The sequence below is a fragment of the Podarcis muralis genome, chromosome 2 (assembly GCF_964188315.1).
Source record: "Podarcis muralis chromosome 2, rPodMur119.hap1.1, whole genome shotgun sequence".
In the NCBI taxonomy this organism is placed as follows: domain Eukaryota; kingdom Metazoa; phylum Chordata; class Lepidosauria; order Squamata; family Lacertidae; genus Podarcis; species Podarcis muralis.
In genome coordinates this window covers 85,196,679-85,222,611 of record NC_135656.1, presented here as the reverse complement: position 1 = coordinate 85,222,611, position 25,933 = coordinate 85,196,679, and the positions used below count along the sequence as shown (strand labels likewise).

At 45.1% G+C, this 25,933-nt stretch overlaps 1 protein-coding gene across 8 annotated transcripts in view; it reads left to right on the top strand.

The window, feature by feature from the left end:
• Nucleotides 1–25,691, top strand: part of LOC114591750 (clathrin heavy chain 2-like) — a 45,542-nt gene extending 19,851 nt beyond the window's left edge. For 3 of the 8 annotated variants that reach the window (XM_028719213.2, XM_028719211.2, XM_028719212.2), the window contains exons 3-10: nucleotides 12,643–12,708; nucleotides 14,783–15,014; nucleotides 15,972–16,121; nucleotides 17,019–17,137; nucleotides 17,617–17,781; nucleotides 17,894–18,007; nucleotides 18,810–18,986; nucleotides 19,110–20,147. In XM_028719213.2, coding sequence (XP_028575046.1) covers nucleotides 12,664–12,708; nucleotides 14,783–15,014; nucleotides 15,972–16,121; nucleotides 17,019–17,137; nucleotides 17,617–17,781; nucleotides 17,894–18,007; nucleotides 18,810–18,986; nucleotides 19,110–19,247 — 1,140 coding nt within the window. In that variant the 5' untranslated portion in view covers nucleotides 12,643–12,663 and the 3' untranslated portion in view covers nucleotides 19,248–20,147. Of the gene's footprint in view, nucleotides 1–11,568; nucleotides 12,412–12,642; nucleotides 12,709–14,782; nucleotides 15,015–15,971; nucleotides 16,122–17,018; nucleotides 17,138–17,616; nucleotides 17,782–17,893; nucleotides 18,008–18,809; nucleotides 18,987–19,109; nucleotides 20,148–20,575; nucleotides 20,664–25,629 lie in introns of those variants that run through there. The other 5 variants (XM_077924975.1, XM_077924974.1, XM_077924973.1 and 2 more) reach the window with 5 other exon arrangements.
• The last annotated feature ends 242 nt before the right edge of the window (nucleotides 25,692–25,933 follow it).

Sequence of the window (25,933 nt, the reverse complement as noted above, 5' to 3'; positions counted from 1 at the left end):
AAGGAAGGAGCTAACTCATCCACATGACACCAAGTTCATAATGGCAGAGGGTCCCTTATATAGAATGCAGAGTAAGGCTTGCTCACTTCAGTGTTGTTCTGTCCATTCACAAGCAGGCTGGCTTGAAGGAAGGAAGAAAAAATATCTTCAAAATACTTTCACACATCATAAATTTTAGTCCATCCGCCTGCTGCATAGCCTGTGGAATTAGCTGCTACTCAGTAAAAACAGGGACCAGTGGCATTTATTACACACGCTTCCCCCCTCCCCAAAGCTGTTGCCCACTCATTTGCAATCAGTCAAAAATTAAATGCCACCATTATTATTATAGTTATTAGATTACCTGCCCTTCACAGCAATATAAAATACAGCATTAAAAACTATTTATCACATGCATTGTTTTATTTCAAAAGTTTATACCCCACTTTTCAGTCAGGGAAATAATACCTAAACCCTGCCAGAACTTACATACATACAAACAAACCCAGCAGCCTTTCATCCTCTGGAAGATGGATGGGGCTGGAGCACACCTCTCTTTGGTTCTGCAGCTCCAATTCTGCTGGAGCCGAGGGTACTTTCCAGCAAGGAGCATGGAGAAAGCAAGCTCTCAACAGCTGCTCCTTGTTTCTGGGCAACAGATGGAACTAGGACCAGGTTGCTCCACCAAGCCTTGCCATGAGGTACTTCTTGGCCAAGGTGGTGGTGGTGGGGTTGGCATGGAAGGATCAATGTTTGCTGTTGGATGATGTCTCAAATATTCTAAACAGCCTAAACAGTATTTTGTTTATATGTCAATAGTTGGCTTTTAAGTTTTTAATATGATGGCTCCTGAAGAAGAAAGTTCCATTCCGAAACACATTGCACTAAACATTAGTAATTGCTACTTTCGAGAACTAGTTTCTCGTTTTTTTACATTCTTTTTTTGGGAGGCAGAGGGTACAATCTGCCAGGGACCTGTAGTTCCCTGGCCAGTGGCCCAAGTCACTGGGCAATTTTTAATGTTGGCACACTATTTCACCAGTGCAGTAGTCTCACATTTTGCTCTCACTGAGCTTTAATGGTTGGTGGGGTTGTGAGGTTCAGGGCACATATCTGCATTTATGGTGGCAAAGTGAGGTGATACAGACCTTTGGGCTGGAAGAGTTCAAAAAATTGGGACTCAATCTATAACACACTGGTTGGGATAGTGCATGATGCTACTCAATGTATTAATCATAAAGAACTGCTAGCATTTTTGCTTGTCACAGTGAGCTTGGAGATCACTAGGTGTTGGTGCACTACAGAAAGGTTGTCACTCAGGTTCTGGTTTGGCAGAAAACTGACCTGTCAACTTAGTGCAGTAAAAGGGAAAACAAATCTGTTTTCTTTATATGCAACTTGGCAATCCTTTATATCCTCTATGTGTCACAAAAATTTAATCTGAAGAACGCCCCCCCCCATGCACACATGGGGGAAATATGGAGACAATTGTTGGACTAATGCAATGGTACCATAATCTATTCAGTACAAGAAGCCTTCAACTTATGAGGGGGTTGTGTTCCGAGAATTGCACCTAAAGCCAAAAATGCATGTAATCAAAACACACTGGGCACAATGGTGGGTGGGATTGCCAAAGTATCCCCCCCGCCCCCACAGATGCCCACCCCCTCTTTTTGGCCAAGTGCATAAAGCTGAATGTGCACAAGTTAAATGTGTGTAAGTTGTGGACTTACTGCACTACTGTATTCCTTTAAGTCTGTGGTCATACTTTGTATCGGTGGAGAGGAAGAGTTTTTATGTGACAAATTGCATGTTTTGTTGTTCGTGTTTATTTAGAAAACAATAAAACTATTTTAAAATATATATTTAGTGCCGATAATCCCCAGACCAGACCAATTTGCCACTTAAACCAAAAGATGGTGCTTTAAAAACCCATCACCATCAAAATGACTTTCATTTGATAGCTAAATAGAACATCCCACCGTCAGGGGCAGTGTAGTTTTTGAACGACAGGTTCTGCAGGTTGACAATTGCTGCCTTCGTAGCCTGCTTGCGCATCTCCGGGAAGCTCCTTGCCGTGCTACTTTTATTGTTTTCGTGCTTCTTGGTATTTATTTACTCTCTACTGACCACTGCTGCAGCTTGTTTTACTAATTCATTTATATTTTTAGCGTTTTAATCGCTTCATTTTTATTGCTACATAGTTTCTTTTTATGGATATGGGCTGCTTTGGATATGCTGACTGAAAAGTGACTCATAAAACCCATTTAAATTAAAAGAGACGGTTTTGGGAACTGGTTGCCAGACTGAATGGGCCATTGGTCTGAACCAGCTGGGCTTTCCTTATGTTATTAGCTCAGCAGTATAGAGATGGCTGGTAGGACAGCTTCTCCAGATGTGCCGGCTGTGGGCGATGAGACTTCTAACCCAAAACATCTGGAGGGCATCAGGCTGAAGAAAGATATCCACTAGGAACAAGGCAGCTTACATAGCCCACTGCTCAAGAAGAGCAAAGAGCAGCAACAGCCCAGCATGACTCAGGGCAGGCAAGCAATAGGTAACAGAGGAAAACGTTTCAGTCAAGGGGAGGGATCTCCCTTTTAAGTTTCCCACAAGCAGCACTTAGTATTACGACTACAAAAACCTCCAGCATTCTGTTGCTTAATGTGTAGTGGGGGGGTTGTTGTTGTTTTTGTATTCAGTTTGAAGAGTGAGTTTGTGAAGCAAACAAAATTAGCAACGCAGGCGACAGTACCCAGAACAGTTGGTTTTCACATTTCCAGCCATGAACAAAGAAGAGGATGAGCGCTCACCACCTTGGTACCCCAAACACAGACAAAAGAGAGGACATCAGAGCAGGAATACCAATGAGGAACATCTTAATTCCTCCCTACATACCAGGCGGCATTAAGAATCTCCTCACACAGCTCACTTTGTGGTGGTCCTCCTTATCACTTACTGGAGATGAATCTATACATTTCTGAGCAGCCGTCCAGATGCTAGGCAATTGGTTAAAGAGAAGGGGGGATTGCGGAGGCTCTGAAAAACACTGTTATAAGAAAGCATGTGTGATAATGCTGTGGTTCTGCTCCCTGGAGAGGGAAGGCTGAAATATTACTCCAGTAGCCATCTGTTATGGACTTGTTCATACATATTTTGGGGCACTGGAAAAGAAGCTGGTATATGTGTGTGAGAGAGAGACCAACCTGGAGCAGAGAAATGGTTAAACAGCTCCACCCAGGGTGGCTCTGGGAGCCAGAGCCCCAGGTCTTTTGTACTGAGTCCTGCTCTCCTACCCCTCCTCCCTCCTTTTAAAAAACAGACCTCAGCCACTTACCATCACAATTTGCTTTCCAGTTGTGGCTAGAGATGGTGTTAATCTGTGGTTGTTCAACATCATGTGTGAACGGTGTTGATTTGTGACAGGGGCATGTAAGTATATAAAAGTGTGCCTGCATGAGAGAGTCCTGTCAGATGCTGAACAAGAGTTACTTGAGTATTTGTATGTACATAAGCAGCAGCTCTTGGCAGCTGATTGAGTCCTCTGCCCAATCTACCTGCAGCATACAGAAAATCCTGTTGGTGCCATGTTGCTCAGAGTAAGCCCTTGACAGCAAGAGGCAGAGTTTGCTTCCCCGCCCCCCTGGAAGCCAGCCTTACTTTGCATCTATACATATAAATTAGCATATGCAAATATGAGCCTGTGCTCAGAGTCCTTGAATCACGCAGCACTCTCTTCTCTGATTCAAATCAACCCCCACCTGAAGTGGCTTTTCTCCTCTAAAAATGTCAACCGAGTTGCATCAAATGTTCACTTAGCATCTTACCCTTCTAAGAACAAAAGGGTTTTAACAACTAATCATTCCTTAAGAACAAAAGGGTTTTAACAACTAATCATTCCTTAACCCTCACAATCTTCCCCTAAGAATCGACTCCCAGAGAAAGAATCGTATTGCAGATTAGATTTGCCGTTAAAAACGCACTGTTTGGATGTTGGGAAGGGGCACCTAAGACAACACAGATCCTGCTTGTTTTGCCTCAGTATCCTCCAAAGAAAGACATCCACAACCTCACTGTGTCTCTGGACGGCAAGCCCAATGTTTTCAGAGTACTTTCAAACAGACCCTCTTACAAGCCATGCTGTCAAGCCATTTCAGCCATATTAAATCCCTGTGCGGAGTTGATGGTGCAGGGTGCAGATTGTGTCTTTGAGGACTGCATCTCCTTTGGATACAGCCAAGCATCTGTGCTAAGAACGGGATCTAGGGGCTGATCTCAGCTCCAGCTGCTTCCAGCCTCTGTAGCCAGCACCCACTTATTAAATCAGAATGTTTGATTTTGAGCTGCAAGTTGGTGGAGCATGCAAAAAAAGAGAAGAGAAGAAATAGGCTTTGATTAGAAGCTCCTACACAGACAAAACAATTTAAACAACTGAAAGTGTTTTACTAGCATATAAGCCTTTCAAAGCCACAGCTGCCTGGTTCCTAGCCACAGGCTGGATTAGCTAACAGGTTTACTATCAACGCCAGTATGATAAACTGTGAAGCTGGAGGACATCACAGTCTTTTAATCCCCTCCCCCAAATGTGACAGGTTAAACCTATATGGCCTTACTTCACTCACACTTTGATCTTTTGTGGTTTACGTACAAGAGGGTGGAATCCACTCCAGCCTTCCTCAACTTGGTGCCTCCGAGAGGTGCAACTTCCATCAGCCAGGGCCTGGGCACCAGGTAGCGGAAAGCTGGGTTAACGTGTCAGAGGCTGTTCACCTAGAAAATAAATCTGCTCATGTTTTCCTTCAGGGCGTCCCAGGAGGCCCAATGAATAGCAGCTGTTGACAATGTGGCAGCTACAGAAATGGCAGCTATGGAACAGGCACATTGACAACAAGCAACTCTATAAACACTTGCTGGAGGAGTTGTGAGGTAGACTCAGGAACACATGGGCCACAGGAAAAGATGGGTAACTGTTGTGCACACCCTAGTCTCCCACCTGTGAGACACTTCAGGGATGTCCGCACCTATCAGTGTTTGGTTTCCTTGAAATGGAGGCCAATGGAGGTTGTGATATCTTTAAGGCTATATTTACACATATATGCAACCTAAGCATGGGATGTAGGGCAGGGCCGGATTTAGGTTTGATGAGGCCCTAAGCTACTGAAGGTAATGGGGCCCTTTATATGTGATATTTTAGGGAGCAGGCTAGCAGGTGGGGCCCATTACTTACATCATAGGAACCTACACAACACAAAACACTGTTGCTATATGTAGGTTTTATTTTATTTATCTATTTTGGAAATGTATATCCAGGGTTGTTTTTTCCTTTAATTTTTTTGGGGGCCCCCAAAAGAGTGGGCCCCTAAGCTATAGCTTGTTTAGCTTATACGTAAATCCGGCAGTGATAGAGGAGCTCTCTCACACACAACCCCACTTGTCCCACTATTGCTCTCCATCGTAGGATGACATGGCATCCAGCCAGGCAAGGTGGGGAAAGGCCCATCCATATGACTTGGCAACAGGGCTCATTCTTTAAGAAGGTGATGATGGATACTTAGCTGAGTAGCTAAGGCCATAAGAACTGGTTTGACTGATTCAGCAGGTTTCCTCTTAGGGATTCTAACCTTACAGACACAGGATCAGAGCCATGCATATAATCCAGATTGGCTCCCCAATCCACTAGCATTTGGGGATCTGAGGAAACAGAAGAGGGGAGCAAAAGGTAGGTACCATTGTGCATAGGTTTTTAATCATTTATATTTTTAAAAAATCCAAGAAGAGAAAATACACTTAGCGTTTTGGAGGCTCCTGGATGTGAGAAAGGGCACAAATCCTGTGACGTCATGGCATAATTATTTCCACACCCAACCATACCCTGTTCTGCGTGACATTTATGAAATTGGAGTCAGTATGGGTAGAATCAGTCCAACCAATGCTTCAATATGTACTATATATGTTATTCCAAAAAAAAAACACTTTTCATTATTACTAACACAGGAGTGGGCAAACTGCATTAACTAACTATGCTGAGATATAACCAGGTGGGAACTTTCTGCACTCTGCAGTCTGGAGTTGCAGCACACACCGGGAAGTGCAGAATGTGTCCAAGGAGAACTAGGCACTTCTCTCGGAACACCACTATGCTACTTAGTGGAGGCCAGCACCACAGCCTCCAGCACCCACACTGGTACTAGCACCAGTAAGTTAGCTTTCTGAATCAAAGTGGGGAATGGCATTCCCTGCATCTGGTTCATGCAGTCAGAAACACCACACTCCAGTCCAGAAACAGAGTATAGTCTTCCTGACATATCCCTAGGGGGCAGCCATACCAGTGGTTTTGTCCTGGTTTTTCTGATGCTGTTCACTGGTGACGTCCACAGCCAAGTCTTACAAGAAGTACCTTTTTAAAAGTGTTCCTCACCTTCAAATTTTCTCTCTAATGTCCTGCATATAACCAACAGGAACAACAAGCTGGGGGTACTTCAATACATTTGACCAGATTCTTGCATTTCAGATAACAAGCTGGTATGTGCCTAAGGATAGGCAAGCCAAAGAGGGATAGCTCTGGGCCAGCATACCATAACCTTTATGAATGGATTCACGGTCTGGGAAAGGTTCTGATTCGCAATGCAAATCAGTGGGCCAGAAACACCTTCTCACCCCATAAATTTGCTTGTAATGAAAGTTTCTGGTGAGCTGTGCCAAACAGCCAGCAGAATATTTGATAAGTAAGACTCCTTCCACTCTGCTTAACCTATTCCCAAGTACGGTATACCTTGTGTTGCTCTTTGCAGTCTCAGGGCAGGAACCTCAAGGTTCTGCTTCTCCTTGTTTGCATATCACCTGGTACAAACACAGCCTTACTGAGTACCAACCAGACCACACTCAAGCCCCCTTGGTTCTCAAATACGGCATTGGTCCTCCAAGCATTCCTGAATAAAGTAGAAGGACAGCTGTTAAAAGTAATTATGTGTACATCACTACAGTATTGGAACACTAGTTTTGAACTGGATGGACCTGATCCAAAATCCTGGAATTCACACCTCTCATCTGCATCCCAACAGCACAGATTTGGTGCCACTTGAAACACATATGGCTTCTCAATTCACACCAAAGCTGGTTGAGGGAGTAGGAAAAAATTGTATTTAACAAATTGAACGCTAAAGATTTTAAGAAAACGTCAACATTTTGACAAAGTATCAAAGTGTTTCAATTGCCACCAAAAATTTCAGGCATCTATTTTTGACAATTTTTTATCAAAACATTAAAGTAGTCATCTTGTGCCTATTGGCTATATGAAGTCCCCACATCTGCACATAACTAATGGCAGAACTGCATGTTAGACTAAAAGCACAATACCGCACCCACCCATTTAGCAACATTTGGAGGACCAGAAGTTAGCTCCATCTGACTTGCATGTAAAAAAAATGTTTATAATAAATAATTGGAAATTACTGCCTCCATTAATAATGAACTCATCCTGCACTTCTTTTACAGGAAACATTTCTGCTAACTGGTCTTATATCTAAATTGTTGGCCTTCTACTTAGCCATTATGAATGACCTTAAGCAATTTCCCGATTTTCAGAAGGTGTGCATTTCATGGGTAGGCAAACTAAGGCCCGGATCTGGCCTAATCGCCTTCTCAATCTGGCCCACGGATGGTCCGGGAATCGGCGTGTTTTTACATGAGTAGAATGTGTCCTTTTATTTAAAATACATCTCTGGGTTATTTGTGGGGGGCTGCCTGGTGTTTTTACATGAGTAGAATGTGTGCTTTTTTAAAAATGCATCTCTGGGTTATTTATGGGGCATAGGAATTCGTTCATTTCCCCTCCCAAAATATAGTCCAGCCCCCCACAAGGTCTGAGAGACAGTGGACCGCCCCCCTGCTGAAAAAGTTTGCTGACCCCTACTTCTTCTTTCCCAGGTTTATGATTTTAAAAAGCAGTATAAAGCACTCAAAAGAGGAACTAAATTTTGCAGTGATATTATTCATTCCAGTCACAAAAAGCTCAGATCCATAACAAGGAATTTTTAATGGCAGAGTTCTTAGTGACAATGCACTCCGAGTGCTCAGCTAGGAATTCTGAGTCTCTCCAGAGTACAAAGGGATTCCAGAACTTTTAAGTTTGCAGATCTAAGCTTACTTACACTCTAATTTTAAAGTTTCCCCATAAATAAGTTCACCACTAACTTTGATCAACTTTAATGGGTCTTACTTCCTAGGAAGTAATATAAAGTCTGCTTAATACTGCAGCCTTACAAGAGTGAAAATCTCACAGAACTCAGAAAGGTTTCGGTTTGTGACTTCCATCATGGCTATGCTCTGCCTCCATGGTTGGAGGCTGTGTCCTTCTGAATACCAGTTGCTGGAAACTGCAGGGTGGCAGAGTACTCTTACACTTGGGCCATGCTTGCCAGCTTCCCATAGGCATCTATTTGGCCATTATGAGGTCATATCTTATGTTCTTAACTGCTCAAAATTCCATAGAAGGGAAGATTTCGTTCGCAGAAGCTTCTCTTGCCACCACTGCTGTGAAATAAGAAGAGCCACACTTGTGACATTTCCAGTTCTTCTGTGCAACTGTCTAAAGATGGAGAAGCCCACTTGGGGGCTGGACCCGGCAATGCTGTCTCCAACAAAGGAACCCTGATGCTAGTGACCTCTTTTCAGTAATCCTCTCCACTGGCAGGCTCAGCGTTGCCAAGCACAAACTTTCCTACAGCGAAAGAGAACTCTAGAAGCAGCAGAATACTAAAAATAAGCCAGTATGATGTGTGAATTAAATGAGGGTGGCAGAAATGTGTATTTGCTACCCTGCTGCCACATCCAACCGCAAGACACCCATATAATCACACCACAGGGAACCCCATTCAATCTAACTTTTAAGTAACTCGGGAAAATTTATTGGCCAATATATAAACAAACAAACTTCATTAGCACAGAGTTAAGGCTCCCCTGGGCCCACTCATTCCCTCCCAGAATATCCTCCCAGCAAAAATGTAAACTTCACACAAACAATAAATAAAAGGTTGGACTCTGTTATACCAGAAAGGTGCCACAGTTTCCCTGGTGAACACTGATCTTTGCCATTTATCCTCACAGAACTTGTCACTTCTTTCCCATCACAACTATAGAGCACACAGTCCCCTCACACCCCATCATGTTCTTCCCTGGACCAATTCACCAAATAATCTTGTTTTGCTTTGGGTTTTTTTGGAATACTCCACTGCTCAAAAAGTGCTGAAAGGAAGTTACTAGGCGCCTTGATCTCATTGTGAGAAAACACATTCCAAAGCTCCAGAAGAGCTTTGTGTTCCGGAAGAGTATTCTGGAAAAGGCTCTTGCCAGCTTAATGCTTTACAAGAAAAGGCTGTCCTGGAGGTGAGGGGAATGTTATCTTTTGTTAGGGTGATACCTAGATGCACTGCAGTGATATCAGCTGGAAAGTCCCACACTACTACCAAAAGTACAAGGTTGGGGGGGTTGTGGCAGGAAGGGGGACTCATTTTGAGACTCTAGATTCCAGGTGGATGATTTCTTAGGAGGAATAAGAGCTTCAGGAATGGGTTTAATGCCAAGGGCTAAGAGATAAGGACCAAAAGATGAGTAAACAGCACAAAGGACTAAAAAAACAACAACAAAACACTTCAAAAAAGGGAGCTGGAACTTCAGGACCGCCGGAAACAGTATTTTTTGTCGTTGGCATCTGTCTGTCTCGAGAGATAATGGAATGCCCCTCTGGGGTGAAGTCAAACTGCTCTGTTAGCGGCACTTCAGTTGACCTCCCCAGGTGCAAGCCTGGGCAGTATGTATGGAGGTCTTGGGTTCCTCAGACAACAAGCCCCCTCTCCTCTGCCTTGATGATGTGGTCCAAGGGAAAGAAGAGCAATTGGTTTGGCACCAGCTTGGCTGCAGGAGTTGTCAGGAGAAGGCATGCAAGATACCATCCAACCATTTTAGGGAATCGACTCTGGATATGTGTACTCCTTAGTTTTTTTTTTCCTCTGGAAGATATCCCACAAGGCAGCGGAAGTTTAGGATCAAGAGTTTTCCTTCTAGATGGGCTACCTTCCCAGGTTAATGAGCCCCATCTGTCCCTCACTTCCCTCCTCATTCACTAAAACAGAGACTCTTAAAAGGAAGTTTAATTAATTAATTCAGATTAATTTTATCAATCTGGAACAGGCTTCCATTACATATCAGAGAGACATTGTTTCTACTGCCTTTTCAGCACCTTTTGAAGATCATCTTTTTTTCAACAAGCCTTTAAATAGAGCCTTTTATCCCAGTCTGTTTCCTTATTGGATGTGAAATCCTTTTCATATATGAAATCTTTTCATATATGTTTTATTGTTAATGTTTTAAATTACTTAAAGATGTTTCATAGGAAGTGATTCATAAATGGAATGGAATGAAATAAAGTAAAATAAAAAGGGGGGAAGAGACATTTTGAGAGAGATGAAAGATCTGAATTTCACTGTTGCTCAGTTTAGAATGCTGGAGAAGGTTTGAAAAACTGACAATACAACATCACTGAAATAGCCTAACCAAGAAAATTAGTAGATAAGTTCTAACTTGCAAAGATTGCAATCTGAAAAACAGGTCCAGGGAAAAAAAACTCCTCAGGTTTACAAAATGCCTGAAATCCTCTCTCTCACACACACACACACCCCATCAACAAAATACTTTTACAGAATCATTAGCTCAAATGAAACATTAAACTATTACCATAAAATGTTCCTGATTGTGATCAGTGGGTAATACCACAAACATTGGGAAATGTCTTGCAAGAAGAACTTGGGGGGGGGGGGGGGGAGAGAATTCTGGGCTCTATCACAATATCCCTTCCAGTAACTATAAACTATGCAAACACACTTTAAAGCACACCCCATTGGGACATACATAGTGCGCACTGGGGCATACACACCACACATTTAAATCACATTTCTTGCCCCCACCCCCACTTGAATCCTGGGAACTGTAGTTTACCCCTACACTACAGAGCTATAACACTTGCCACCCTTAACAATCTACAATTCCCAGGATTCGTGTGTGTTGATAGTGGTGATTATCAGATTTTGGAGTCCTTCAAGATCAGTAAATTTTGTTAGAGAGCAGTGTTTACCAAGTCGTTGCTCAAGCAATATGGACCTTTCTAAATCAGCAATCCTGCTACTTGGGAGTTCAGTGGATATAATCCTAAACACACCACCAAATAAGTGCCGTCGAAGTACGCAGGAATTATTTTTAAGCAAATCTGCTTAGGGTCCTTTTACTCCCTACCCGTCTTTTTCAAGTCAGTCCCACTCATTTCAGCGGGGCTTGCTCCAAAGAAAGAACGCATAGGATTGCTGCTAGGTGCTCAGATCCTGTGCAAACTTACTTGGGAGTAAATATTGTGGAATGAGGTGAGACTTCTAAGTGTTCATAGGCTCAAGTTATTACTTGGGTATTATTTTCACTCAGATACTAACAGGACTAACCAATTATCTGAGTAGCTCGATTTCAAATTGAAAGCGGGGGCTCACGTTGATTGCATGCTACTCTGAGCGTAAGCAAAGGTCCCTTCCCTTCCCTTTCTCGCCTCCCTCCCAAACCCCATAGAAAACAGGCGCGCCAAGGCGAGAAGTTTTTGCTCTCTTCCTGACATCGCATCCTCGATGTGCAGGGTTTGTTCTGCATGAAAAAGAATTTCTGTTGGGTGATTCCACGTCTGTATCGGCACCATCCAGAGTCACATTTACTACCTTTTCTTGAGGACAAGGCCTTGAGAAATGAGCACCGCTGAAATTAATTGGTCTTGCTCCGAAGAAAACCTAGGAGGAGCCAGTATGGATTTTCAGCTCTCTGCACTATCAGGAACTTGAGCTGAAGACAACCCAGCAACGAACCTGATTCCGATTCTGGTCTGCAACCCAGATCTTCTGCTAGCCACAGCTCCTTCTGATATGCCTCTAACATCCAAGAGTTATATATTGCACTGTATTTATAAAAGCATTTATATGCCGCTTTCTCGTGCAAGATACCAAGGCGGGTGTGCAAGCTCCACGATCTATGTTCTGCGCGTAGCAGATCGTTAGGCTGTTGGTTTTCATACACAACGGCTTCCTATCCGCTTGCTCCGGGTGGGGCGAGTTGGTTGCTTTCCTCCCCCTTTTTCCTGGGTCCGCATCAGGCTGCTCTCCATGGGGCCCTTGGTCTGGGATTGGTCGAACCGGTAGGAGTAGTAGAGAGAGATCTGGCTGAGAGATCCTCCCTTTTGCTAGGGCTAATTGGATCGAGTCTGAAATCAAGATCATGTACACCTGGGAAAGAGGGCAGGAATGGCCTTGAAACGCCATTATAATCCGGGGGAAAAGGAGGAGGAAAGAATAGGAACTTTGGGCAGCCGCGGTGGGGAAGACTGCTAGCTACGCGGGGCGCTTCCCTGTAAGTTTTTAAAGTCTCAAATGTTGAACTTTGTGGTGCAGTTGTTTTCACAGATTAGTTGCAGTTTTTCCTCGGGGTGGGCCTCTTACTCTTAACTCGTGTTTTAATTTACTTGCTAGCCTGGGTCATCACTCCCGACTTCATAAACCTTCCCCAAAGCCTCTCCTCTCCCCACGTGTCCCCCTTTTCTCTTCCGCGCACGATTCGCTCCTATTTTTCTCTGCACTGCAGGTTGATTCGGAATACCAAGCTATGAGCGAACCTGTGTCTCCAGTCCGCGTGGAAGTTTTGACTCAGGTAAGCAGGAAACACTCCCCCCCCCCCAAAAAAAACCCACGTAGCTCAACCTATGGGCCTCTGTGAGGAAAATAGTTACTCGAGAGGTGGTGACGGGCCTGGGCGGGTGCGCGATTTGGAATGGGTCGAGCTCAGGGTTGGTTGCGGCGCTATACAACCCCAGAGAGTGTGAAAGGGGCGAGGTGGTTGTGTGGATAGAAGATTTCCGGGGTTACGGTGGAAGCCATTTTAAAATCTCTTCTGGGTCATAAATGAGAGTTGCTCCTATAGGAATCAGTGGTGGGTTAGGGGAGTTCTGACTGGGCATGCCTCCACCCCCCCGCAAGCAGACCTTAAAAGAAGTATTACTGCACTGTCCTCAGGCAGAGAGGAAGGGCCTTTTTAATTTTTTCGGTGTTTCAAGAAACATTGAGGGCAGGGAGGGGCAGCTGCCCCCCCCAGTCAATAAAAATCGATAAAAATACATAGCTAACTGAGGTTCTGCCCACCCCCCAACAAAAGGCCTGCCCCACCCAAAAGAAATTCTGGCAATGCCCATGCCTGCCATCACAAATACAGCCCATTATCTCCATATTGCAGGTTGGGGACGGCTGCTGGGAGATCCTGCTTATGCCAGCCCTTTAGTCTGCTAGTAATACGACAGGTTGGGGGTTCAGGTGATTTCTAGCCTAAAATCCCCTGCATTAAAAGACCACTTAGGTTGTAGCCAAGGTCAGTCTAGTCACACTGCCACCTGCTAGCCCAAATCAAATACTTGGCTATGTGCAAAAATCTTGTCCTGTATTGACTTGCATGCAGGCATGTTTCACTTCTAAAGCATCTTTGGATATATCTGAAAATAATTGGACTGTGAACTTCTTTGGGAACATGGGTGTGTGACTTCTGCCCATGATGCCAGATCACAGCTGCCTTAGAACCTTGGATTTCTCCAGTGACTTTTTTGAGCTCCTCCTTTCTGGGTGTAGAAAAGAAAGGGGGGGGGGAGTCTTGAGTGTAGTCGTTAAGGCTGTAATCCTCCACATCCTTGCCTGGGAGTAAGCACCAATGAAACTGACCATGCTTCCTTCCAAATATACTTATATAAGGTTACATTTTCTGTGCCTATAAAGGGAGTGGCTCTGTTAGTACAGTCAGTTGCATTCTTCATGCAAAGGTGGAGTTATTTGTTGCATCCCCACTTCCATGTTGAGTAACATGGGAATGCTAATGCCTGACTTGGATTGACTTTTTTCCTAACGTTGTTCCTATCAAAATGGCTACCTGCAATTAATTTCTTTCTTTCTTTCTTTCTTTCTGGTCTTACTCTTTAGGGGTCACTCTTTCATGTACATTTTTATTACGCAGTACCTCTGTCTTTAATTTATAGCAAAAATCAACACTTTAAATACATTTTGGACTTCAGTTTGGTACATGATTTCTCAGTGCTGTCCATATTTTTTCTATTCCAACAGGGGAAATATAAAAGCGTCACATTTGGCAGAAATAATCTCGAGATTAGATCTTCATGAAACCATTTTTATCGTGTTGATTTTCTAATTTTCGTATTAAGTTGTTTTTAACTAGTCAGCAGTACAAAGTACTTGCTAATCTTTCCACTCTTCTACACTTATTTTTGCTGCAGTTAATTTCCTAATGAGCAGGTCAGACCTAATCAAGCAAATGGCCTGAAAGCGTATGATGGATATTATAAGGAGGTAGCAGGTGGAAAGAATGAATAGCGGCAGAGTTGGAGGGTGGGGAACCTGGGTTCAAATCGCTGTTCAGCCATGGAGTTCAGCTGCAGTTCAGTCCTATACTTTTTGTTGACTTCTGGGGGGGGGGGGTGTTCCTAATGATGCTCAAGGTGGTTCCTGGTTTGCAGTTCCTTGTTCAACAAAAAAAGTACATGAGCAGCTTAAATAAGGAGCAGAAGTTGACATACTTGGGTTTCTCCCTCACCCCAACCTTGGGTCACACCAGATTGTACACATACAAGGACACTGTTCCCTTAGCCTTGGCTCGGCTCCAAACAGTTTTGTGGGCATTGAAACTCTTCTCTGGAGGAAAGCTCCACTCACACTCCCATTCTCTGCAGCTTCAAGCCCATGGCATTGTATCAGAATACATCACCTACCCTCGTGTAACCTTCTCGTCTGCCTCTCGCCTCTGTGTCCGGCACAGCCCTCCTGGGGACTCCTCCCGGCAATCGCTGACGCTCTTGGATCCCCGCGCATCTCCCAAGGAGGATCAGGCTCCACCAAACTGGACTTTGCATCATGTGCAAGGGGCTCTGGCTAATCCTAGCCGTCCACTGCTTGCTGTCAGAGGTACAGTCATACCTCGGGTTACAGCCGCTACAGGTTGCTTTTTTTCGGGTTGCGGATCGCTGAAACCCGGAAGTACCGGAACGGGTTACTTCAGGTTTTGGCGGTCGTGCATGCACAGAAGCGCCGAATTGCAACCCGTGCATGCGCAGACGCGGGTTGCAAACGCTGCGGGTTCGCAACCCAAGCGTCCACGGTATTTCATTAATAGGAACGCTATCTGGTTATAGGAAACGAGTTGAGCAAAGGAGAGGAAGTTGGGGTGTTGTGTGTTACTAAATTCGCCACAGACTAGACCCACTGAAATGAGTGGGCCTAAGTTACAAATGTCCTTAAATTTCAGTGGGTCTGCTCTAGAGTAGGACTTGTGTTGGAAGCAATCCAGTGTGGATGGGGTGAAGGAAAAATAATTGCGAGTGATGGAAAGCGAATGCTAGAGGGTCATTTTGGTACTGAAGGGGGAGGACTTGTGTTATTGCAGAGAAGTAAAGGGCTTGAATTGAACTGAGGTGTCTTTGAGTGGGAGATAGGCCTAGAAGAGGGAAGGTGGTAACACCGTCTGGCTGTCATTTTATTTTGGGCAGTGGTTCTAAAACTGTGGGAGAGGTTGGAGTATTTGTTATCCCTTGGGATAGCAACAGTTCCAAAGGAATTCTTTGTCTCTGACCCATTTAATGTTCTGGTAATGCCAAGCGCTCTCTCTGCAGCCTTTGGAAACGTCAAGTCATTTCTGGTGAATGAGCTGCCATGTCCCAAAGTCCTCATTTGTAGCTTTCCGTATTATTTACCTGCTTTCTATTTGGTTGTGGGGGCTTCTCATTCAGTTTTGCAGAAGAGACACAGGTGCACCTAAAATACAGTGAATTGTCTGTTTTATAAATTGAGGGGCCTTCACTGTCAAGCGGCTCCACTCCCTCAAACCGCAGCAGTTGTCTTAACCTTCCCTCTTTTTCCTTCTAGCGGGGCAGCTGGCCCAGGTCTACGACGTGGACCAACGTTCCTTAAGGTACCAGTGGGAATTTGCTCATCCTATTGAGTACTGGGTGTGGTTGAACGCTGACATTCTGGCTGTGGTGACAGAGGAGGATGTCTTCCATTGGACCGTAAAACGTGAGTGTTCAAGGGACTTGGGGAAGATGTTTTTGGGGTGGCTATAATGAAAGAATCCTGGGCAGGGGCAGGTTGTAGGCAGAATGATGAATGGAGTTAATTGGTGAAACCAAGGGTGCTTGGTGGATGGAGTTGGGATTAAAGGACAAAGGACACATGCATTGTAGGAGAGGCAGGCTGTCTAGTTTATGGGATAAGTTAGTGATTATTGAAGGGAATTATTGGGGAAGCAGTGTGCTGGCGTTGCCTCAACAGTCTACTGTGATGAAAATTAAAAGCAGAGGGGTAGTTTGAGGATCTATCCATGGAGGATTGTCCTAAAGCAGCAAAGTGCCCTTTGAAGCAGACTCTCTCCCCCGGGGAAGCTGTTTCAATTGACACTTTGCTCAGCTTCTCCTTTAAGTGGGCGGGTGGCAGCAGTAGCGCCATATGCAGCCCAGCCCCCTTAAAGGAGAAGACAGAGCACTTTAATCTTGGCACATTAGCTCATTAGATTAAATCCTGCTTCCTCGGCTGTGTGATCCTGTTGCCATCTAGGAACAGGACGGCATAGCCAGTGCAGGATTAAACCCTGTCCTCCCGCCCATCAGCTGACATAATCACTGATGGGTGGGTGAGTGTGGTTTAGGCGCAGTGGTGGCCAAACTTGGCCCTCCAGCTGTTTTTGGACTACAACTCCCATCATTCCTAGCTAACAGGACCAGCGGTCAGTGATGAAGGGAATTGTAGTCCCAAAACAGCTGGAGAGCCAAGTTTGGCCACCACTGGTTACGGAAAGGGCCTGGCATGTCCAATTGAACCCCTTGGCCAGAAGTTCCCTACTTAATCTATCACGTAAGTCATATGAATTGAGCAGAAGACCTTGACTCCATTCCTTGTCTGTAATCTCCCTACAAGGTTCCGGACCAAGTTGGCAGTTTAGCCGACATGAACGTCTCTGTGGCATGGAGGTGGTAGGATATCAACGGGATGCCAGTCATATGTGGATGGCTCTCTCGGCTCTAGGACTTGAGCAGGTACATAATTCTCTGACCCCATGGCTATGATATGTCTCTTGTTTCTATTTTATATTTTTAAAATATTTTAATTAAGTTTTACATAACACATTTCAATTTAAACGTATCATTCACCTTCACATTTAGGATTCTCAGAATCCCCTGACTTCCCACCACCCTTCTCTGGTTTTCATTGTCAATCCCTTTTTCTTTCAGCTTATCCATTCCCCCCCCCCCCAATTTTTTAAAAATGTTATAAGTTAAGTCTCTTGTTTCTAAACCCATTACACGGCTTGGTGGCTCTGTTCTAACCTAAATATAGCCAACATTGTGCCTCAGATATCGCTTGACTCCAGCTCCCACCAGCCCTAACTGGCATGGCCCAGTAGTCAGGGATGGTGCGAGTTGTAGTCTAAGCAGCATTGGCTACCCCTACTCTGAATCTCTCTCTCTCTCTCTCTCTCTCTCTCTCTCTCTCTCTCTCTGTTTCTTTCTCACAGAGCCAAGTTGTGGGCCTGACCCAGCTGTATTGGCGAGGGGGCCCACTGTCTCAGGTCATAGAAGCCCAAGCAGTAGCCTTGCCTCAGCACAGATTTTCCAGGAATCCAAAACCTTCAACATCCCTCTTAGCTGCTGTGCGGAGAGGCAAGGAACAGGCTGGACAGGTGACTGGGGCTTAGTAAGGATGGGCAAAGAGGAAGTTGGGAGCCAAGGTCTACTGGGTAGGGAGCCAGTAAAGTCTCTAACTCTGCACTTGCTTCTTGTTTGTGTCTGCAGTTTCATGTGGTAGAGCTAGGCCCACATCAGCCAGGGAACGCCGCCTTGCTTAGTGCCCGCGACACCTTGCCTTTCAAGGGGACTCAGCTAGGGGACTTCCCCAGTGCAGTACAGGTGAGTTTTGCCTTGGAGACAGTTGGCTTATGGACCTGCTGAACCTTGGACAACAACTTCTCTCATCCCCATGCTGACTGGGTCTGATGGGAATTGTAATCCAAAACATCTGGAAGGTGTCAGTTAGGCTGATGTAGTTGGTGGTGGGGTTTTTTTGTGCCTTCCCCATCTAACTCAGTGGATGTCTGGCTATTGGATCCAGAGTTGGCGGCCATGTTTTCCAGGTGCCCAGGAGTAGTTGGGACAAGGGGAAGAAGCTTTTAGGGCATTGCCGGGGAACCTCTGGAACTCCAGGTGTTGCTGAACTACAGCTCCCATCAGCCCCAGAAAACATAGCCATGGGAGTTGTAGTTCATCAACAGTTAGAGGGCCAAAGGTTCCGCATGCCTGTTTTTGGCAAAGGGTGCCTAACCTCTTCGGGCCTGGGGACTCGTTTCTAAATCTAAAACTTCTGTGGCCATCACAAGATATCAATTTCGCACAAGGAAAACTGCCTGTGCTTAGAACTCCCTCGCTGCCTGAAAAACAGGCGAAACATGGGTTATCCCCACCCACCCCCCACAGACAGACACCAAGAGCAGAAACAAAATAGACAAAAGAAGCAGACAGGGATACCCCAAACTAACAAAAAAAAAATTATTAAGGGAGGTCAGGGCCCCCCGGATGGGTGGTCTGAGAGTGCCATTATGCACTCAAGAGCCATGCTGGTAATCCCAGTCAGAGTATGGTTAAATAGTATTGATGTGATGTGGGAAGGGGACTGATTCAGACTTCTCAAGCAACTGCTTTTCTATCCTTTTAGTTCCTGCCCCACTTGGGTGTGGTGGTCATTCTTACCAAGCATGCATTTCTCTTCCTTGCTGACGTGGAGACGGCACAAACCATCCATCGCATCCACCTGGTCTTAGATATCCTTTTCGCTACTGTACTTGATGATGAGAGGCCCCACAGCCTGCTGGGAGTTTGCCGTAGTGGCAAGGTGAGTCAGAGGAATGGAGGGACTTAAGTGTCGGGGTGGAAATGAAGTGAAGGGGGGGGTGAGGTCTGGGAACCATTGACTTCGGGTTACCTAAACTCCCCTTTGTCTTTGCTGCTCCCCCAGGTGCTGTCTATCTCTATCTGTCCATACGCACTGTGTCAATATATCTCCCACCATCCTACCAGCCTCTGCCTTTCCCAGCGGGTGCTACAACTGGTGGGCCAGATTCCTGCTCCACGGAAAGCCATTTCTGTGGAGTGACTTCTCCTCACCCAAAATACTGAGATGGAACGCTTGCAAGTGCCTCAAAACTGTTTTCATTCCTAGGTGGATCTTATGGGGGCTTTGGTAAAGGCAAATTGAAAGCATAGGAACAGGGTGATGCCCATAGCAGTAATGTGGATGCCTGCTGAGCAGCTATGGAAGCAGGGAAGAAAGAATTGATAATTTTTGTGGGGAAAGATGACTCTTAGAACTATGAACGTGAATGTGATGTTTTGGGTATATTGGAGATTTTTTTATGAGGAGCAAAGAGGGTGTTATTTATGCTGCAGGGGGCATTGGCATTGACTATATATGTGTCTGGTGGTGGTCTCTGCCTGCTATATTGTCTGGCTTGCTTCCCTTTTGAAAGAGGTGCTGATCTTGTGGCAGCTGTGTGCCTTGTCTCCAAGGAACACTGGGTCATTGGTGCAGCGGAGGCAAGAGCTTCTATCCACAGCTCTGCCTTTCCCACCTTCTAGGTCATGACCTGCTGACTTACCATTGCTTTGGAAAAAAATAAAAATAAAAGGAAGCTGAGTGGCTTATTTACATACCTACTAGTCATTCACACAGGGAGCCAGAATGACAAAATTGCCAGTGTTTCCACAACAAGGGTGCCATTTTAAATTAATATCTGTCTGGTGTGAGCAAGTTTTTGGGGGGTTTTCCCGAGACGTGAAAATACTCAGGACTTTGTGTGTACGTATGTATAAATATAGTGGGTTGTTGTTGTCTTTTATTTTCTGGCAATATTTGGTCAAAGGGCAGTTCAGCATATGAATAAAATACACCTCCACCCATCTGCAGCCAGTGTGGTGTAGTGGTTAAGAGTGGTAGTCTTGTAATCTGGTGAACCGGGTTCGTTTCCCCGCTGCTCCACATGCAGCTGCTGGGTGACCTTGGGCTAGTCACACTTCTCTCAGCCCCACTCACCTCACAGTGTTTGTTGTGGGGGAGGAAGGGAAAGGAGATTGTTAGCCACTTTGAGACTCCTTAGGGCAGTGATAAAGCGGGATGTTTCTCGAAGCTACGATCATGAGTCTGACCAAACTGCGGGAGGCAGTGGAAGACAGGAGTGCCTGGCGTGCTCTGGTCCATGGGGTCACGAAGAGTCGGACACGACTAAACAACATCAAAGCGGGATATCAAATGCAAACTTTTCTTCTTCTCCTCTAGTCAATAATTATGTCTCCCACTGTAGATGCTTAGGAAAGAACATCCTGTCCAGACTTTGTTCTCATGGGGGCGGGGGGCAGTAAGATGCCTATGGGAAGCCCAAAGGCAGGACCTGAGCATCAGGTCATTCTCCCTCCTTTTGTTTCCAGCAGCTGGTATTCAGAAGCATACTGCATCCAATCGTGGAGGCAGGGCATAGCCAGCATGGCTAGTAGCCACTGATAGCCTTAGAGACAGGTAGGTCTGCTGTACTCGAAACAAAATAAAAAAAAATCTCTTCCACTAGCACCTTAGAGACCAACTAAGTTTGTTATTGGTATGAACTTTCATGTGCATGCACACTTCTTCAGATAACCTTGATAGCCTTATTCGTCATGAATTTGCTTAATCCTGTTTTAAAGCCATCTAAGTTGGCGGCCATCACCGTGTCCTGTGGGAGTGAGTTCTGCAGTTTAAGTGTGCGCTGCGTCAAAGGGGTCCTTTCTTTTGTCTGGTCCTGAATCTTCCACCAACCAGCTTCATTGGATGTCCCCAGTTCTGGTGTTGCGAGAGGAGGAGTAAAACTTCTCTGTCCACTTTCTCCACACCTCTTTTGTGTCATCTCTTCCTTGCCTCCTCTTTAAACTGTGAACCCTGGGTACAAATTCCTTTACTGTCTCTGCTCTCAATCTCCAGGCTTGTTCAGTTCCACTCTCAGTCCCTCTTCCAGGGGAACTTTGAGAACTGGCACTCTGTGAGGGAGAAAAGGGATCTAACAACTCAAGCGACACTTCTTAGGATTCTTTGGGAGAAAGCCATGACTATTTAAAGTACTGTGGTGATGCTTAAAATGTATGGTGTGTATGGGCCCATGAACTCCTTAGCTTGTGTTTTGGGGAGAAATAAGGAGAGGGACGCAGGTGGCGCTGTGGGTAAAAGCCTCAGCGCCTAGGGCTTGCCGATCGAAAGGTCGGCGGTTCGAATCCCCGCGGCGGGGTGCGCTCCCGCTGCTCGGTCCCAGCGCCTGCCAACCTAGCAGTTCGAAAGCACCCCCGGGTGCAAGTAGATAAATAGGGACCGCTTACTAGCAGGAAGGTAAACAGCGTTTTCGTGTGCGGCTCTGGCTCGCCAGAGCAGCGATGTCACGCTGGCCACGTGACCCGGAAGTGTCTCCGGACAGCGCTGGCCCCCGGCCTCTAGAGTGAGATGGGCGCACAACCCTAGAGTCTGTCAAGACTGGCCCGTATGGGCAGGGGTACCTTTACCTTTAAGGAGAGGAATCTGGGAGGCAAGAAAAAGCAAGCCACCTAAAGCATACACTTGCAGACACTTTCAAATATCCTACATGCATTGGTCCTCAGAGCCATTTCCAACTCTCAGCTGCTTTGGGGTAGCAGCCACGGACAGCGCGTTGACCTCCAGAGTTTATGCTGGCTGGGGCTGGTAGGTGTTGTAGCCCAAATGTCTAAACAATACCAGGCCCTACAGCAGAATGTGAGGCACCCTATAGGCACTTGCCACCTCTTATTTCTGTGGCTTTTCCTTTCTCTTCCCCCTTTATGCTTGTTGAATGCAAGAAGCATTTGACCTCAATCTGTCTGGTTGGATTAGAGTCCCAAGATGCTTCTCCCCTTCCTCGCCACCCCCATGCATGGAATTCTGTCACAGCTCTGAAGCCATCTTTTTCTTTGTTGGCATATAAGCTGCAGAGAGCAGTTAATGGCTGTAATGGAGGGCAGGTGGAAGTGAGAGAAGAGAGTGGACTGTAGCTTGACTGTTAGAAAGAGGCCACTTGTATTTTGCTGGCTTACGTTAATTACGAATTGGTAGTTGAAAAGGCCAGTGGGGGGAATTATTTGCAGGGGGAGAAACAATAAAGGTGGAAGAAAGCAAATGCCACACTGACATCCATATTTCACAGTAGATTTTGTACATACGTTTTCCCTGAGGTGTCCTAGCCTGAGGTGGTGGACACGACACATTAGGAGCCGAGATCGGGTATTAATAAAATAAAAGTTACTTGGCAAGTTATGAAAACAATATTCCAGCCTAATAGAATCCAACCCTCTATGTAAGCATAGATGAATCTGTTCAGCATGTAGCATAACTGTAAAAATTAACAAAAGTCTTCTGTTTAGGTTAATATCAGATGTGAGAAGTCCAGTGCGGTTATGTAGCTAGCTTCCCACAAACTGAATGCTGATTCAGCCATCAGTATTTTCTGCACTCCTTTCATTTCACCTGTGCTATTGGCTTTTTTAAAAAAGTGGGTGCATCTTTGGGGGTTTTTAATGGGAGGTGTATTGATGATGTCACAGGTACTAGCCAACCGGTGCCATCTACAGCTGGGTTTCTTACTTAAAACTCAAGTTTTAAGTAACTCAAGTTTCTTAAAACTCAACTCTTACTTAAAACTCAAGTTGCAGAATAGGGTTCCCTTACCAGAGGCTCTCCAGAGGAGAAAGTCCATTTGGATGGAGTATAGTGCTCCTGTACTATCCCCATGGCTCTACAATTGTTAGAGCTGTAGGTTTGCTGATCGTAAAGAAGCTGCTGTCTCTCAAGAGCTATTCTCTAGGGAGACAGTGGCATCTTTATGTGACAGGATAAAGAAAGACCTTGCCGCTGTGTTTTTGCGAAGAAACTAGAAGAGTGGCAGGGATTTATTCCATTCATCAATGTCTCTTCCTCCCTCACCCTGCTTTTACACACACACACAATCCTCTATCTCCTCAGTGGGAAATTCTACATTTCAGCCTGATGATACAAGAAAAACTGCCGTCAGGGCAGGAGGCCAAATGCCAGTATAGAAAAAAGTCTCTGAGTCAGATGCAGATACAAAATGAAACTTCTGCCTTCCATGTCAGAGTGAGTAGCACAAAGTATAGCTTCAGGGGGGAAAATCCAATAGACACCAATTAAATGCATGACTTGGTTGCTGCTGCCACTGCTGCTAGTGGCTCCTTGCTGGTGGCTGCTGCATACGACTGGTCATAGCGGGAGTGGCAGAGGCTGTGCATGGTTCCCATGCTGCTGCGGCTTAATGTTGCAAAGCCATTTGGCAACTTTTGGCCTCTTCTCCTGTGTGTCTGGCTTTTCGCTGCTTTGCGTGCTGGCAGCGTGAAGCTGAGCTGTTTGATTGTGACCTGAAGGCAAAATCCGACACATGCTTGCTGGGGAGTAAACAGGATTGAATGCAATGGGAGTAACTTCTGAGCAGATACCAGACATGTATTCTGAGCAGACAAGTCTAGTGTTGATTGCCAGTATATACACACATTAATGTGTGTGGTGTAGTGGTTTGAGCGTTGGGCTTTGACGCTGGAGCCCAAGTTCAAATCCCCATTCAGTTGCATAGCTGAGCACTAATAGGACTTGAGTAGCCTTAGGAATCTTTCGAGAGCCAACATGGACTAGGACCTTGGCAGCAAAGCTCACTGAGTGATCTTGGGCCAGTCACTGCCTCTCAGTGGCTGTGAGGATAATATGAAGAGGGGGAGAACAACATACACATCCTTGAGCTTGAAAGAAATGTGGGATCTTAATGTCATAATTACATACATATGCACTCAATACAAGCTTGCATCCACTTGCCACTTAGATAGGAGATTAGAGGATCTGGAGAGGGAGCAAAGTATATTTTGTAAAATGCTGTGGGGCTGAGCTGGATAACATCAAGGTCTCCTCCAACTGAGTGGTTCTGTGCTGGAGTCTGAAATGACTGCTTGAAGGGTCAAACCTGCCAAACACATCATCTGCCATAGAAGCTAATGGTTGGAGATGATGATGATTTTAATTTGTATTAAGTAATCACAACTGGAAACAACCACAACATTCAAACAAACAGTTTTGAGGCTTTTCTAGAAGAAGAGACCTTTTGGGGAATGGGACTTCTCTTCCCCCTTCCAGCTGTGCGGAGTGTACTAGTTTGGTCTGTATAAGGTGTGAGCAAAGGAAGTGACTTGAGGGGGGTTGCCTGTAGACTGAACTGTGTACCTGGGCAGCAGACACAAACAAATCACCTGGTTCACAGTCTTCCTCTGTGGTAAGTTGTATTTCTGTTTAAAGGAAAGTTTTTTGGGTTTTTTAAAATTACCATATTTGAATTTTATGCAAATTTGGATTGGGTGCGGGGGGTGATGCACTTCATCTATTTTTATGCTGCAGAAGTGTCTATCCTTGCCCACCCACAATCAGATCAGCTAAAGGAGAGGTACGGGATCACTTCCCACTCTGACACCAGACATATGAGTCCTGCGAATCTTTGGGTGTAAGGCTGTATATACAGCATACATTTATAGCACACACACACACACACAAAATAATCATGGTTTTGCCCTCACAAAACTCTAATTCCCAGCACCCTTAGCAAACTGCAGTTCCCAAGATTCTTGGGATTCTTTTAAATCTATGGTGTGTATGATGCCTAAGTCTCAAGTGACCCAGAAAACCTACTAAATTCCAAAGACCTAAAAACAAGTTTCACTGTTGTCAGAAACACCAGTGTTAGGTACACCAGCATTTTCTGCAGCAACTGTGTAGCATGGATGTCATCTATTGATGTATAAACATCTGGTAATTGATGTAATAACATCAGGGGTGCAATATCAGGCATATATAAACATCAGGAAACCCAACTAAATGTTTAAAGTGTTGTAAGATGGCAGTATGTGCACTGGTGAGTTCCAAACTTCCATGCTTCCTCACATGTAGAGGTCCTCTGGGTTCTAACTGTATACAAGAGATATCACTTCCATGGTTACATTTGGGAGTTGACTAATATGTTGTTACCCTAGCCTAGAGGGCACCAAATAGTTACTCAGTTGTCAAGGAAGCCAGCATCAAATGATGATTATTTTTTTGGAAATCTGGATTGGGGTTATGCACTTCTCCCTTCCCCTGAAAGAAGGCTGATTGGTTGCATTCCACACACAACTTTGCTTCCATGCTGTAATTACAAGGTCTGCATTTAGGCTACACCCACTTACTTGGAAGTAAGTCCCATTTAACTCAATCAGACTTCCTTCTGAGGGGATATAAGACTGCACTGCCTACGGATTAACCTTTTTAGATCAATTGGTTTAAAAGGTGGCACCCCTCCCCCCCAATTAATGAGGCAACAGATGTGGGGTGCGGGAGGAATAACTTGTAGTATGAGAAATTACAAACAAAATGGATAGCAGATATAATCTTAGAAGATACATCTTCCTTTGTCTCCACACAGAAGGGACGGTAGAGGCTTTGGGAAGATGGAGACGTGGGCATCCTGCAAAAAAAAAAAGAAAAGGCGAACTCCCCCCTCCATTGGATCTATTGTTTATTCCTATGCAAATTTATGCGATTAATTGATTAAACATTATATGATTAATCATCTAAGATTTCTTTAATGAGGTGACAGCCCTAATTGCCATTAAAATTGCTCCTGCCTGCCACCGAAAAGTTAACACTGCTTCAGCAATAATTATGCCTCTGCTCCGTGTTTGCTAGTGAAGGCTCACACAGGCTTTTAGCCTGCTGTGAAGATGGTC